The sequence below is a fragment of the Protopterus annectens genome, chromosome 1.part1 (genome assembly GCF_019279795.1).
Source record: "Protopterus annectens isolate FY-2018-M chromosome 1.part1, PAN1.0, whole genome shotgun sequence".
NCBI lineage: Eukaryota > Metazoa > Chordata > Ceratodontiformes > Protopteridae > Protopterus > Protopterus annectens.
In genome coordinates this window covers 1,317,662,275-1,317,679,591 of record NC_056726.1, presented here as the reverse complement: position 1 = coordinate 1,317,679,591, position 17,317 = coordinate 1,317,662,275, and the positions used below count along the sequence as shown (strand labels likewise).

The window sequence follows — 17,317 nt, the reverse complement described above, 5'->3', positions numbered from 1 at the left end:
AAAGAACAATGAACTTTGCAATCTGGGAAGATCTTGTAATATACAAGTCGCTGCTACTCTGTGTTAAAAGGATTCAGTTGGGGGTGGATTCAGTAACATGTGAAGATGTTTCCTGGGCACCACCCAGGAAATATACACAAGGCATGGCCCATTTGAAGGTAGTCTTGCAGCAGATTCGGGACAATTCAGAAAGATTATATCTCCCGGCCTGCCTTTGGATGCCTGGGGATACAAAAGGATTAATTTGAGACTGCTTCAAGAGATGGGGAAAGTCAGTCCACCACAAATGACTTGCGTTCATAGTGGGCCTTGCCAGTACAAGTGGTTTACAAAATGATGATGATGATAAAAATCTGATATACTGTTATCTAAAAAGTGACCTTTACTGTCACAAGAAAGATGCCACCACAAAAAAGTAGTTGTACTGCTCAAGGCAATATGGCTAAGGTAACTTCAGTCTTGGGCTGCATTTAGTTATTCATTCATTCAATTGGTTAAGTGGACAGGTACAAGACCCTTTTAGCCACAACTTAGGCTACACGACAAATACAAACAAGACAAAATGTAGCTTACATAACTCAAACAAGTACATATTTTCTGAAATGCAAAAACAACAAAACAGGAAGAATCAATGACGACATAATAAGGAGAATGCAAATGCATAACAAAGTATGTGGAATATAATTAGAAGTTATGTACCTACCATAACGTTCCATATTAGTTGTCTTCTCTCGCCTTCTTTCTTGCTGGATGGGTTCGGAGCCGACTCGGCACTTGCTAAGCTCGATAACTCATTTTATCAGCTCAAGGCAACCCTATATCCCATGATGCAAGGCGTGACTACCTCAGATCTCGTTTGGTAGCTAGAAGAAAACCCTGCCAAAAACACTTCTTCCCAAGGAAGAAGATTACATAATGTAGGAGAAACTAGGCCAATAGCCGCTAACAATAATGACTCTTCCTACTGGGAACTCTTGGAAAGAGTGAAAATACCCCAAAAAAGGTACAACTTCAAGATCAGTCCAGGCCAGGGGGAAGGAGGGAGGGACGCAAGAAAGAAGGCGAGAGAAGATAACTAACATGGAACGTTATGGTAGGTACATAACTTCTAAATGTTAAGTTGTCAAACTCGCCTTCATTCTTGCTGGATGGGACCGCGTCCCTAGCACCTCTATCCTGGGTGGCTCAATGGAACAGACACTTGAGAACTGTGGAACCAAACCTAGCCCTGTCCCTGGAGGCCAAGTCCAATTTGTAATGAGAGACAAAGGTGTGAGGAGTGGCCCAAGTGGCTGCCGCACAAATGGTGTCAATAGGTAGCCTATCCTGAAAGGCTGTGGAAGTGGACAGGCTCCTGGTAGAATGTGCTTTTGGTTTTGAGGACAGTTGCTTGCCTCTAAGAAGATAAACATAAGAAATGATAGAAGACAGCCATCTGGATAAGGTCACTTTAGAGACTGGGAGACCTTTTCTGTTCTCTGCATAAGAAAGAAATAGTTGATCAGATTTTCTGAATTGTTTAGTTCTGTCCAAATAATATCTGAGTTGACGATGGACATCCAAGCAATGAAGTTTTTGTTCAGCTTTGTCCGAATAATTAGGGAAGAAAACTGGCAAATCAATAGATTGGTTAATATTCGTCTGGGAAGCAACTTTGGGCAAAAAAGATGGATTAGTTCTTAAAGATACCCTATCTTTGTGAAAAACCAAGTATGGGGAACGGACACAGAGGGCCTGAAGTTCAGAAACCCTTCTAGCTGAAGTAACAGCAACCAAGAAAATTGTTTTCCAGGAAAGAAACTTTAACGAGCATGTAGCAGCCGGTTCGAAGGGAGGTAGAATCAAGGATGCCAGCATTAAATTCAAATCCCATTGCGGAGGAGGCTCTCTGATTGGAGGCATCAGGAGAAAGATACCTCTCAGAAAGGCTTTGCAAAGCTTGTGGGACATTATGTTTTGATCCGCTAAACCAACATGAAAATTAGAGATTGCTGCCAATTGGACTTTAACTGTAGAAGAAGACGACCCCGAATGAAAAATCTTGGCTAAGAAGTCCAAGACTGAATGCACTGGGGCAGTAAAGGGATCTATGTGTTTAGACTTTGCCCAGAAAGAAAAACGTTGCCACTTACTAGCATAAATCCTTCTGGTGGAGGACTTTAGAGAAGCTACTATGATATTTCTAATGGGGTTAGAGATCATAGGAAGCCTGGCTAGGGAAGGAAGTGGAGCAACCAAGCAGTGAGGTTGAGGGAATGAATGGCCCGGTGTGGTTGACCCGACTGGTGGGTCAGAAGGTCTGGAACTGGGTCCAGATGCCAAGGCTGCACCAGAAGATGACGATGCAGGGACGGAAACCAAATTTGTCGAGGCCAGTAAGGGGCAATGAGGATCAATTTGGCTCTCAGTACGGTAGCTTTCTGAATCACTTGTGGTATCAGTGGGAATGGAGGAAAAGCATACAGAAGTCCCCGGGGCCAATCCTGGGTCAGAGAGTCTCTTGGGGCATGGCCTGGTAGAGGAAAGAAGGTGAAGAAGTCTGGGCATTTGCTGTTTTGGGGTGTGGCAAAAAGGTCGCAGGAAGGGAAGCCCCACTTCTGAAAAATCTCGTCCACTACCGATTGTTTGAGAGACCACTCGTGTGGCATGAGAATAGCTCTGCTCAGTCTGTCCGCTAAGAGGTTGGACCTCCCGGGGATATGCGTTGCTATCAGAAACCGATGAGAGGAGATTGCCCATTGCCAAAGTCTGAGAGCTTCTCGACACAGTGGATAGGACCTGGTCCCGCCCCGTTTGTTGATATACCAGACTACAGACATGTTGTCCGTCTGAACTGCAATAGTCCCTAAGGGAAGAAAGTCGCTGAGGGCTTGCAACGTTAAAAGCACTGCTCTCATCTCTAGGACATTTATGTGCAGATGGTATTCTATGGGTTGCCAAGTCCCATGGACTATCCTGCCCTGATAATGCCCCCCCCACCCTATCAGAGAGGCATCCGAAGTGACTGTGGCAACCGGAACTGGGGGAACAAACAGTCGGCCCTGATGGAGCAGAGGAGAAGACATCCACCAGGTTAGATGACTCTTGCACGATTGCGATCTAAAATCTCGTGTCTCATGGGGAGCTGCTGGAATGACCACTGAGCGAACAACATCCACTGCAGAAGACGCATGTGGAAGTGGGCTAATGGCAGTAGTACAATGGCCGCAGCCATAAGACCCAGAACCTTCAGGACAAATTTGGCTCTGATCTTCTTGCTGAGTAATATGATCTGAACGTACTTCTGGATGTCCAGAATTCTTTGTTTTGTGAGTCTGGCTGACATACTGACAGTGTTTAATTCTGCTCCTATAAAGGTAATAGATTGGCAAGGCAACAGAGAAGATTTTTCGAAGTTTATTGAAATCCCCAATTGTTTGCAGGTTTGCAGAGTGTAGTCTCTGGCCTTGAGAAGTTGATGCCTGGTGGTGGCGGAGAGGAGCCAGTCGTCTAGATACGGAAACACCTGGAATCCTTGACGTCTCAGATGAGCCGTAACCACTGCCATACATTTGGTAAACACTCTGGGGGCTGTAGTGAGGCCAAAGGGCAGGGCTCTGAATTGATAATGACTGGACCCCAGCTGAAAGCGGAGAAACCTTCTGGAGCGCCTGTGAATCTTTATATGATAGTACGCATCCTGAAGGTCTATTGAGCACATCCAGTTGTCCTTGCACAAAAAGGGTAGAATGGACTGAAGCGTGACCATCCGGAACCTTGCCTTCTTGACAAACTTGTTTAGTTTGCTGAGGTCTAAAACTGGTCTCCAATCTCCCGTCCTTTTGGGGACCAAAAAGAATCTTGAGTAGATGCCGGATCCTACTTGGTCTGCTGGCACTAGTTGGACGGCTCTTTTTGCTAGGAGCTTTGATACCTCCTGCTTTGCTAATTCCCTTAGACCGGGTGAGACGTCTGGAAGGGATTGATGAGGAACGGATACCTCGAAAGGGATATTGTAGCCCTCGGATATGATCGACTGTACCCATTTGTCTTGAGAGAGGGAACGCCAGGCTATTGGGTACAGCGACAATCTTCCCCCGACTGCCTCCAAGGGTGGACAGTCGGGCAACACCTCAGGGATGCTGGAAGGGTTTATCAGGGAGAGGCTCCCTGCTACCCTGATTCTGCGGACCCCCTCTGCCCCTAGGGCGGCACCTATTATTATTACCCATTTGACAACCACGTGGCCAAAGTGGTTAGAAAAACATTTTATATAGCCCACCTAATCATGAAGGGATTCACATCTAGATTAGGGGAGGTCATCGTGCCTCTTTACTCATCCCTCATCAGGCCCATAATTGAGTACAATGCCCCTTTTGGGAAGTACCTTACCAAACACCTGCAGCAACTGGAAAGACCCCAAAAGTACCTCACCAAGAGGATCAAAGGGCTCAAACAGATGCCATATGCTGCCCGGTTAAAGAAACTCCAGCTCTACTCAGTGGCATACCGCCTGCTCAGAGGTGACCTGTGCCTGACGTATATGGCCATGTCCAACCCGGAATTAAGGGACATGCTGCACCTCAAAAATCCAATCCCATCGAGCTACACGCCGAGAGACTTGAACCTCAGCACTGAAATAAATAGGACATGCTGGAGGGACAGATTCATAACCCAGAGGCTCCCTTCACTCTGGAATAAAATCCCAGTCCAGGTTAGGCAGAGTCCCTCACTGACTCTTTTCAAGAGGAATCTTGATGAGTGGATGGGAGATCGTAGGTTTACCCCGGGTATCACTTCTGTGTCACTGTTAGACAGAGGCACAGTATACTAACCTCGAAAAAGGGCATAGCAAAATTAATTTAAAATGGGTGGCGAAAGCCAAACATACTCTGGCTAGGCTTATAAATGCCCTAGGGCAGACAGCCTAGTATGAACCTATGAACCCCCTCTGCCTCTGGGGGTAAACTGACCACGTGTGCCCGGCGTGACTCCTTGAGATTTACTGAACCACATTTTCCCTCCCTTCTGACCTTTTGGATAGGGTCTTGAAGGGGTGGAGAAATGGACTCCTACGGCAGAAAGGGTCTTGCCGTCTTGTTCATACCTGGTCAATGTATCCTTCACCTGAGGCCCGAACAAAGCCGAACCATCAAAGGGGGTATTGGTGAAGGACGCCTTAAACGGGTCTGCGAAATTGCAAAGCCGCATCCAGGCTTGACGCCTAAGTGCCACTCTTGTGCCTGCGGCCCTACTCGCTCCATCGGCTGCATAAGAAATGAGACGCATGGAGGAGTTAGTCAAAGAATTGAGGATTCCTAGCTGTGAGGCAATCTTTTCTTGAGCCCCAGTCGCCGAAGGATCCTGAACCACTTCACCTAGTTCCTTGAGAGTGTCTCTCTGAAGTCTGGTAAAGTGACAAAGGTAGTTCAGCGAACGCATAGTAAAGGTCGCTGAAGAAAACATCCGCTTGCCGTACCTATCCATGGTCCTAGAGTCCTTGTTAGGAGGATGGACAGGCACAGAAGGATCAGCAAGTTCCTTCTTGGTGGCCGCCGCCACCACCATAGCATCAACAGGGACGCCCTTAGAAATAAACTGTTTGTCTGAAGGGGCTGTGATGAATTTGGAGGGCCTCCTGGGAACTGGTTCCACAGAATCCGGGGCTACCCACACCTTCCGAGCCACCACTTGCATGAGTGGGTCGAAAGGCGGAGATACCCAGGAGGTGGAGGGTCGAGATCCAAAAGCCTCCAGGTATACCGACTCATCCTCGGAGGGGTCAATGGAAGGCCAGTTCCCCCTCTGCTTAAGGAGTTCCAGGATGTCTGAAAAGGAGACATCCTCAGAAGGGGACCGTGGGGAGCCCTCCAACTCATCTAAGTCGGGATCTGATGTAGTAGACTCAGGGGAGTCTGTGTGCTTCCTCTTACACGTCCTCTTACACGGGGGTTCCCCTGCAGGATCAGGAGAAACCTCGGAAGAGGAAGTTCTTCCCAATGGGGAAACCTGGGGCGATGGATCTCTGGGTCCGGGAGCAAGAGACTGGCAAGAGACATCAACAGGCACCGAAGATGGAGGAGCTAAAGGAATAGACCGTTGACCTAGCTCAGGGGCTAGGACACTCCTCATCACCTCGAAGGCTCCCCTCCCAGGGAGGCCAGAAGAATCCCGCTCCGAAGAAACAGGAATCCCCGGTCCCACCGAAAGAGAAGGCTCCAAAGCCGATGTCGGTGCCGAGCTCACCAATGCCGAAGCTCCAAAAGGGACAGCAGGGTCGGACAAGGGTCCGATGCCACTCGCCCCCTCTGAGCAGACAAGGGAGACCCGACGACCGGATCCCTCCAAGGAAGGTCTCATGGAGGAGATTGGAGCTGAAGACGTCGGAGCCGAAAGGGGAAGTATTGGCTCCGGCGCACCCACGGTCACCGTTCTGAGAAGCTCCGGCTCCGAGCTCTGAAGGAGAGTCGGAGGAGGAAGTTCAGGGGGATGAGAAATAGCAGACGTCTGTTGAGACGGGCTATGGAGCATTTGGGCTAGTGCCTGTGACTTCAACAGTCTGCTTACCACCCTCTCTAAATCATGGTCTGACAGCCTGGAAGACCTTGAAGATCGGCTCCGATGGCTCCACGCCAACAAAAGAGGAGATCCCGGAGCTGAACGAATCGACTCCAGGGAAGGAGACCGAGATCTCTTCCTGGATGGAGCCATCGGAGCCGATGACCCCTCGGCTCCAGATGGAGCCGAAGAATTATCGGCTCCAATACTGGATAAAGACACGTCGGCTCCGGCCGGAGCCGACAAAGTAATGGGTATTTGTGTATCAGAGCCAGACGGAGCCGACACTACAACCTCCAAAGTGGAAAGATCGGCTCCAGTCGGAGCCACAGCCGAAGGCTTGAGAACTACAGCCTGGGCCTTAGATGGCTTAGAGGGCTTAACCGACCCAGCCTTGGTCGGAGAACCCTCTGGCTTTAACAAGCCACGAAGAATAAGCTTGTTTCTTCATTCCTGCAGGACTCTCTGGCTAAAGGAGTGACAAATGGCACAGGAGTCCTGCAGGTGTAAAGGCCCCAGGCAGTACACACAAGAAGTGTGACCGTCTGTCAGAGACATTTTCTGACAGCACGAGTCACACTTCTTGAAGCCTGAGACTTTCACTTCTTTAGACATAATTATGTCCAAAAATACACAGACACACAACAGTCACACAGTTAACCCACAAAAAACACACAAACACTAACCTGACAGGAATTAACTGGGAGGGAGGCTTAAGGCCTGAAGAGAGGAAATTAATCCTGACTAAAAAGAGAAGGAATATAGGGTAGGAGATTAGCTATATGTATATATATAACCCAATAGATGACAAATAGAAAGAAAAGGGAGAAAAAAACCCTGACTAATCTTATAAAATTTCAAGCTTTACCTGAGCTGGTAAAAAGGAGACCTCTTCGCGAAACGGCAAACGAGATCTGAGGTAGTCACGCCTTGCATCATGGGATATAGGTTTGCCTCGAGCTGGTAAAATGAGTTCTCGAGCTTAGCAAGTGCAGAGTCGGAGCCGGGGATCGGCTCCGAACCCATCCAGCAAGAATGAAGGCGAGTTTGACAACTTAACATCACTCATTACCACAAAACATAAAACCAAATAAAATGGGACGTACAAAACGCAAATTTAGATAAAGCAATATGGCAAGTAGAGCTTGCACTAAACATACTACTACACTTTTAATCTTCAGCACTAAAGTTACTGCATTTAAACTCTTCATTCAGATGTTGCTTCTCTTTTTCTTACTAGGCTGGATAGCTGTAATATTAATTAGATTATTCCAAGCAGCAGGTGCTACTTTTAAGATTTAGTTCTTACAGCTTTGTAGCTTAGGACTATCAGTATTACTTAATGAATAAACTAAGTCTTGTACTACGATTTTATTTGCAAAAAGAGGTAACACTTTTCATTAAGCAGCTTGAAATTAAAAAAGTGTTTAGTAAGTAATTTTCTCTACTTGAAACAGGAAGCAATTTTGCCTTCTAGTTAGGCAGTGATGTTTCCTGTTGCTTTTAAGGTGAGAAAAATCATAGTATTTTGCTTTAGTCCTTAAGGGGTGAAGAGCAATCCTGGAAATAGTATACACCAGAGTATCCAACGTCATGAAACTTTTGCTAAGATATGTCAAAGTGTGATTAGTATGATTACTTTACACAGTGGCAAATAATGTTGATCTGCATCACTGCCACAGTATGGTTGCATTTAGTTTACATTATAAATTGATACACAATTTCTCCCCATGCTGAGCAATGCAAGAAATGGTGAGTACATGTGCACTGTTCGGGAACTGCATGAGGTCAATGTATATATTTTTTCTATAAAATAATTTTACTGCTATTGGAAAGATGTCACACATTACCAGCATGAAGCATCCCTGTAAAGATAAGGACAAAATGGACCAGTCAAATTTAGCACTAAACTGTGTGCCACTTTTGAAGGGTGGAATGGCATTCTGTTGTAGTGCATGTACCCAAACCAGCCAATCTTAATTCCTTGAAGCTTTCACTATGAATGATCAAACGGTAATTAAGATATTGTCTCATACACAGCTATGCACATTCATTTTAGGGTTACAGTAAATTAGGTTTCTGATAGGGGTGACTGCAGAATTGCTTTTCAGTGTGGAAAATGGTACAGTTCAAGACCACAGTAACTTTCTTGGGTGGCGTAAGTCAGGGAACCTTGTTGGCTAGGCTTACTTAGGCCCTTGGGCCGATAGCCTAGTACCTACCTATGAACATCTATACCCAGCTGACATTATATCAGAAGTAAAACTCATGTCTTTCTTTAGAAAAATCTCACTTTCTCTCAATGGAAAGATGGCAACAGCAACACTCCCGATAACGGCCAAGAGAATATGATCATGTTATTGTTGCTAGTGAGATCTGCATTTATGTCCTTTAGGTTGGAATTCTGCATCTGAATGCCCAAGTACAACTTTCTGAAAGTGTTTAGTTGTCAAAGGCTTAGCAAAATACTACTTCCTACACTTAGGTAGCAAATGGAAGTTACAGCACTCTTTTTGGTTAGCAGTCTGCAACTCTGCACTATACTGCAATACAAAACAGAGATAGTGAATCACTCTCTCTCTATATATATATACTATGATGGCATCATCCAAGTTAAAATAATTTGCTCTCCTTTAAGGTGTCCTTTAGGTTACAGTATCTTTCAGTAACTCAGTCTTCAGCAAAGAATCAATTTACTGAAACCCAAAACATTACATTAGCAGTCATGGTGGAAGAGCAGTCAAACCTTCCATGAACCCATGCAGGAACTTTACCCCTTTACCTAAAAGCAGCCATCAATGAGGTCACAGAACCATGGGATATAAATGGCTTGATGAAATAATGGATAAATTATGGTAGTTACCCACCCCCCCAAAAAAAAAAAATCAGGCAAATGATAAATCACACAAGTTATCTGGAGATAAACCCATGTACATTTTTACTCCTAAACTAATGTAAAAACTAAATCTTAAATTTATAAAATGTTGAGTGTAGAACAAAACATTTAACTTAGCCCACTTCAGAATAACAAAAGAAATGCATCAGTTATGATACCAGACACCAAAATAATATGCACTTCTATACAACCAAGATTCTTCCTTCATTTATAATTGTTGTGCACATAAAAAAATACATGTTTTTTCATTAAAATTAGATTTCCTATGTCACTGGAAGGTAAATGTCCCAATTCTCTCAAACTTTCACATCAATCATATAATTTTGGAAATGCATCTCTTTATACAAAGGGATCAAAACAGCCAAAATTATGAATGAAAGAGGCACAGCCTTCTTGAAAATGTCCATTACTGTGGGGATTAACATACTTCAACACAAAAGCAATGATGGACAATTTAATTAATGAAGTAAACAAAGATCTTACCCTTCTCTGTCAATGTGAGGGAAGTGGTATTTGCGGTAAGGCCTTCTGTAGAATGATGTGAAACGCAATTTTTCAGGTTGTAGGTCCCATGTGGCACCACTAAAAGAGAACAACTTATGTTTAAAAACATGCGTTATAATCTAAATGCTATGGTATAATGTGACTGTTTTCTGCAGCTGTAGTGAACTACATGCATATCTACCAGCAAAGGAAAAACACAAGCAAGCCATCAGGAGGATACCACCTTTAGGTAATTTACATTCTTAGAGTAGTCAGAACTCCATTTTAGCATTAAAAACAACACTGGTGTTGGATCTCACACCAATATTTATACACTACACAGAAATTAAAGAAAAAGCTGGGCTTTATTTTCATATCACTTCTCTACACATGAACAAAAGATGAGATAAGGTAAGTATAACATGTGTTCATCATTTATTTTACAGACTCATATTAGTTACAAGACAACTGAGCCACCAGACCATTTCTGCATTGCCAGTACCCACTCTTAGGCCTTGCCTTTCTTTCTCAAGTAGGATTACGCCAGTCTTACCTGGACTGAATTTATTAATACTGATTCTTTCCTTTTAAAGACAGATAGTATGTCAAAGTAAAAACTTAGACAGGGAATTTGTTCCAAAGGGGCAGGAGCTGCATGACCACTGCATGACAAATTTATACTTCTTCCTGGTCTTTATTTACTGGAACAGATTTAGATCTCTGGCCATAACGTCAGCTGGACTGTTTTACTTATTGAAGTTTAAGACTTCTTGAACTAGTCGATTCCTTACAGCTCTATAAGCAAGGCAAAAAATCACCACTAATGTGTTTATATGAAATAGAGAATAGGCATAAAGCCTCCAGTCTTTCTTGGCAGTTCAAGCCCTTTAAGCTCATGATTTTTTTTTTTTTTTTTTTTAATTAAAAAAAAAATCTGGAGTCTTTCTAATTATTTGATATTCTTAGTAATGCAAATTTCAAAGGTGGCGTTCTATGCAAGGATTGGTCTAATCAGTACTGAGTAGAAGAAGGTGAGGACTTTGATCTGGAAAAAATAACTTTTGCTATGAGCTGTGCAAAATAAAAAAGGATTTCCTAACCACTGCTGCAAAGTGATGGTAACATATAAGAGGGCTGTTAAACAAAGTCAGGTCTCTCAAGACATTTTCATTTTGAAATGGTGTGCGTTAACTACTCTACAAGCTGGAGGTACGGAGTGCTTAACAAATGCTACAATGCTGTACTTTTTTGGTGTTGAGCTCATTTTTAGCACAACAGCTACTGACAAGTGCAACCTACCATTGGTCCAGGTACATGTAGAACTTTTCTACATAACTCTTTGCAGTATCATTACTATGAGTAATATAATTAAATTAAGCGCAAAACCGCCGGAGTTCAACACCAGTACAAATAATAAAACTGTTTACTGAATGGTACACGAAGTAACAACAATTTTTTGCTGCACCCTATATTCACATTGAGAAAGGGAGAATTTCTGAAAGCTGTGTGCGCCATTCAATAAACTGTTTTTATTTTTTTTTTTTCTGGTGTTGAGCTCCGGTGGTTTTGAATTTCGTTTGGATTTTATTACCGTTGAGCTCATTTATATGGGTTTTGACTGCTTTGTGTTGATTTTAATACCAATAATTGTGGACAATGAGCTACCCTTCGATCACCATGCAGCCGTTGTTGCAAGGAAGTCCTTTTTCATTACAGACTATTAGTAAGGGTATGGCATCCAGGTTCAGGAAGACAATCATTTAATTTTATTTTATGCTCATTAGGTTTATCTTTGAGCATAATGCCCCCTTCAGTATGTACTTATCCAAACGGTGGCCTAATGGATAAGGCACTGGCCTCCTAAGCCAGGGATTGTGGCTTTGAGTCCCATCTAGGGTGATGTAAACACCTAACTCGGTGCAACCGCAACTCTTTCTCATTAAGAAAAACAGCCTAAAACAAACAAAAATATACAGCTTAACTCACAAAACATACACCAAGTCTGAAAGTCCAGTCACTCTTTTAGGTATTGGTATGTTACTTGCTACTAAGCAGGAGATCTCTCTCTCTCTCTTCCACTTAAGAGTCTCTACCAAACCCATTCTTATCTACTACACATCCACAAATCCAGAAGTAGCAGAAACACCCACTCATGTGATCTCAATCTCATCTGCAACTTAACTAGAACATGCTGGAGTGACAGATATGTCTCCTGGAGAATAATACCAGTCTGTAACTGTCTTCTTGTAAACCAAAGTACATCTCTTATTTTACTCAAATGTAACCTGAAAGAGTGCATACAAAACCAAAAGTTCAAGCATGGATCGACACCCTTTGCCCCTTACAGACAGGGGTAACATGCATGTCTTCCTGCCTCTGGTTTATTACTGAAACTTATAGGGATTGCATGATTAGGCATGAAAAGATCCTTATGGATCATTAGCCTAGTTAGTACCTATGAACCCTCAGCCATGTGAACTTCCAAAATCAAAAGTGAGTGTGCTACCTGTTGAGTCACCAACTCATACCACCAATGTTTATCAAATAGAAGAAATAAAAGTATGTAGCAGTTTTAACTATATAAAAATGACAAATTCACAACTGAAGTAGAGAGAAAGAAATAGAAATAAACCCAACAATTATTGGTATTAATACTGTACCTTGCAAATGGAGTAAACTAAACCATTAGGTCACTTGGTATCCCAACCTTATTTGTTGGTTTGCAGTCACTTATCCCTGAAGTCCAAGTAAATTCTTTAAATATGTGGTACAGCCTGACGAGGTAATTTTTTCATCTGTTTTTAACACAGAAATCATCTATTAACTTCTTGGGTCCACTCTTCACGTTTTGGTATGACAGCCTGCTCCAAATATTTCAGTAAAAGCAGAAGTCCAGATAGTAAAACAAAGACTGATGATTCCTCCAGACACAATCTTCTGAGAGCAATACTCATATCTAAAATGGTTCTACAGTGGAATGAATAATTTTCCAAATTTGCAGCACTTTTTTTTTTTTAAACACAAGATCACATTTTTTTTTCTACACAAGATCACAATATGTGATGTACTATACCCAAGATAACATACTAAGTAAAGCAACTGCTAATCCCTGGCATTTCTTTTTAAACTCCAAGAGTAGGATATGCATCTTTCCTGACTTTTACAGATAGATTTTAAGAAAGCCAAAGGAATTGCTCTGTATGACTACTACCAGTCAGCCACAGTATGGTGTGCAGCACTTCGGACAGTGTTAGGCCAATGTCGGACTTATCCACATTCCTGGAAACTTTCATAAATAAATAGCATTAAAGAGACATCACAACTTAAGGTCAAGATAATTCTACTTGTTCAACAATTCACTGACAAATTACTTGACCATTTGCCTTCTTAACTGGACATACAAAATGTGCATCAGAAGAAGAGAAAGAACATACAAGGAACCTAAAACAATCTTTATATAACCTTATGAGTGTAAAAAACAGACAGACAAGGGCTACACTGCACTATTCTGTTCACAACAATTAAAGGCAAGTTCCATTACTGCTGTGCTAGGTGAGAGGTTTTTGTAGACCATCCTGGAGAGATTTCACATATTTTATTAAAATAATTAGGTTAACTATATCGACTCTTCAGTATATCTGGTAATCCACTGCTCATTTCCCACTGGTAGATCTGAGAATAAAAGTCTAAAAACATTCCAAAGAGAAGTGGTCCCAGTACAGATCCCAGGGATACATCACAACTAATCCTTGTTGGGTTAGTAGGTAACCTCCACCCCTAGCACGCTGCCTCCTTCAGCTTAACCACCGTTTTACCTAATGAAAAACAAATGAACTGCCATTTGTTGTTTTTATGCTCTCAGTTATTCTCTTATGTGGACATTGGTTGAAATGCACATGAACTGCCACTTGTTTTTATTCCCTGTTATTCTCTTATGTGGACATTCTCTCACTCATCTCAGTGGGAAAGATGTGGGTAAGTTTATCTATATTAATGACTACTACTAAAAAGCCAGGTATAACAGCATGCACTAGGTCATGGTACATGCTCAGCCTTATCAAGTAGTATATTGCTTTGTAGCCAGAATATTAGATGCACTTATAATTGTACATGTCTGTGGACCAGCACTATTGTTCAGAAGTGATCACGTCAACGGTTTCAGAAGGAATGTCACAAAATACAAAAAAAAAAAAAAAAAAAAAAAAAAAAAAAAAATTCAGCAAAAATGCTGTTAATGGTGTCACAATAAAAGTGGGAAAAAAACTGTTACAGCAGGCCAACTTTAGTAGAGGTCACCATTCCTAAATGCTGTCACAGGAAGGCCCTAGTCCCTCAGGCATGCCATATACTCTGGTAGCCAGAAAGAGCAGCTCTCCAATCTGTGATAAGTAGGTGATGTTAACAGCTTAGCAGATCATACATTTAAGGCTCTACTATCCACATAAGTAATGAGAAAATGTCAAAGGACAGTTTGACTTAAAAAGTGGGCTGGTGTGGTAACTTCACCAAGCACATGACAGAATCTGAGAAGCAAGTGGCTTTTTCCAGCTTCATTAATCTTTCTGGTGCACTGACAGCATCCAAACATGGCAATTTAACAGATTTGCTGACACACGCTTGTAATTTTTACTAAAACTGTTCTTATGCCACAACTGTGTCTTTAAGAATAAGGCATGTTAAAAGAGAACTGATTACAGCAAAACTAGCCAATCAGTATTTTGCATTACAAGTCATTTGAATGTCCCAGGAAATTATTAAAATACACAAAGAACAGCAACTGAGAAACTGTTGAAAATGAACTTCAACTTAACCACCCTGCATTTACTGATCTAAGACAGCTAAAGAACTGTAACCAATTTAAAGACTTTAAGGGTAAAAATACATTCACTATAGAAAGCCAAAGATGGGAAAATAAAAAGTACAGTTGTGTACCTACCATAAATGTAGATGTTAGAGTGTATTCACTGTTGCAGTCATTACACTTGGGTTATCCTGCTGGCAGGCTACCCACAGTCGGCCTGAATTCCAAAGTCCTGGTCAGGCATCGGTTGCTGTCGCCTCTTCCCCGACGTCAGTGTGCCAGGGGTATAAAAGATGCAGCTGACACCATTTTCTTCAGTTTTTCTTGCCCCAGATGTCAGGTGCCCCCAAAAGTGTAGGCTAAAAAACATTGCTTATGAAAAGCATGCACTAATATAAACATTACCTTCATCTACAAGCAAATACACCACATAGGTTGTATAGAATAGAGAGGTACAGATAAGTCCCAGCAAAGAAAGGGGGATGGTGGGTGGGTAACCTGGACTGCAACAGTGAATGCACTCCAACATCTACATTTATGGTAGGTGCACAACTGTACAATGTTCATCGTGTTTCACTGTTGCAGTCATTACACTTGGGCTGAATCCCAAAGCTGAGGTTGGGCGGCTGGGTCTAACTAGAATTAGGAGTGGCAAAGCCTGCTCTGGATTTACAGTAAAGAGGTAAGTGGTAGTGCTTAGTAAAAGTGTGCACTGAAGTCCAAGTTGCAGCCTCCAAAATATCCTTGGTTGGTACTCCTGTGAGGAAGGGCTGCTGAGGTGGCTGCTGCCATGGTAGAATGTGGTCTAATGCCTTTAGGCACTTATTTGCCATGTTGTGAATAGCAGAAACGAATGCAGTGTTCTATCCATTTTGAAATAGTCTGCTTTGAGATAGCCTTTCCTTGTGATCCAGCAGCATATGCCACTAAAAGTTGCTCAGTCTTTCTGAAAGCTTTAGTTTTGTCCAAGTAGAAGCATAGCTGTCTGTGCATGTCCAAAGAATTCAGAAGTCTCTCCCCTTTATTCTGTGGGTTTGGGTAAAAAGTAGGCAAATGAATGGTTTAAGAGCCACACTGGACACTACCTTAGGCATAAATGCTGGGTTTGTCCTTAGAGAAACCTTGTCCGGATGGAAGATAATAAAAGGTTCCACCAGCCCTTAATGCCTGTAACTCTGAGACTCTTCTTGCTGAAGTTATTGCTAGGAGTAGAGCTGTTTTCCATAATAAGAATTTTATCTCAGCTGTATTGGCTGGCTCAAAAGGAGGCAGTGTGAGTTTTTCCAAGACAAAATTGAGGTCCCATGCAGGTACAATTTCTTAGTAATTGGGTGGGTTTGTGGGCCGAAGATAAAATGTGAATAACTTCGGGTCTAAGTTGTGATTTCTGACTAAAAGTCGGAAGTGGAGGGAGCCAAGCTGTTAATTTCAAAGTGTAGAAGGGACTGGTGTTGTGGAGTCCCGACTGATGAATCAGTAGGTCGGAGTTAGATCCAAAACCAAAAGGACCGTCCAAGAGCATGTTTCTTTAGGTAGGGAACCATACCTGGCTTGAGGCCAGTCTTGGGAGCAATTAGTATCATTGTGGACCCCAATTGGGGAAGCTTTCTGGATGACTTTGGGGAGGAGTGGAACCAGGAGGAAGGCATAAAGTAGTCCTGTTGGCCAAAGGTTGGGCTAGAGCATCCGTAGCTGCACTCCCAGCTGGCGTGGAGTCAAGGAAAAGAACCTTTTGCACTTTGTGTTTGTGGTGTTGCAAACAGGTGCATGCACGGAGTCCCCATCTTCTGAAAACCTGAGCTGCTACTGTTTCCAGTTAGTTCAGGGACCACTCGTGAGGAGAGAGAATCGTCCTGCTTAATCTGTCTGCCAAAATATTGGATTTCCCTGGAATGTAGGTAGCTACCCAAAGCGGTTGGTAGCTACAGCCCATTCCACACACCCTCATGTACCTCTCTGCAAAGGGTAAGATCTGGTCCCTCCTTGTTTGTTTAGATACCAGACCACCCGACATGTTGTCTGCGTGGATGGCTGATAATGCCTTGAGGGAGAAACTTGTGGAGGCCTGTAGGGACAGAAGTACAGCCCTCATTTCCAATACATTGATATGGAGAAAGGTTTAGATCTGGAAGCCAAGAACCCTGAACTAACCTGCCCAGACAATGCCCCCCACCCTGTCTGGGAGGCATCCCGTTGTCCAGAGGTGGCCACGGAGGAGGGATAACAAAAGGTCTTCCCTGATTCAGATTGGATGACTGAAGCCATATGCCGGAGAGTCCCGTTCTACCCGTTCTGTAATCAGTAGAGATGATTGATTGGGGGAGATTCTGAGAAAAGACCATTGTGTGCGATAACAGCCACTGAAAGAATCCTCATGTACAATCTTGCCAAGTGGAACTAGGAGAACCGTGGCAGACCTTCCAGGAACCCTAAAAGTTGCAGGAGCCATCCTGGCTGGGAGCTTTGGATCTTGGAAGCAGGCTTGGACTTGACCTTGTAAAAAGTTTGAATCCTTTCGATAGGAAGTAGAGTAGCATCAATTTTGAGTCTATCTCTGCTCCTATAAGATCTTATAAGCTGAGAGGGCAGCAAGACAGACT

General features: G+C 43.1%; 1 protein-coding gene across 1 annotated transcript in view; it reads right to left on the bottom strand.

Annotated features, from left to right (window-relative positions):
• The window catches only part of CTIF (cap binding complex dependent translation initiation factor), a 2,147,727-nt gene that overhangs the window by 1,234,547 nt on the left and 895,863 nt on the right, over positions 1-17,317 (bottom strand). The window contains exon 6 of the mRNA XM_044081751.1: positions 9,917-10,015. Coding sequence (XP_043937686.1) covers positions 9,917-10,015 — 99 coding nt within the window. The remainder of the gene's footprint in view (positions 1-9,916; positions 10,016-17,317) is intronic.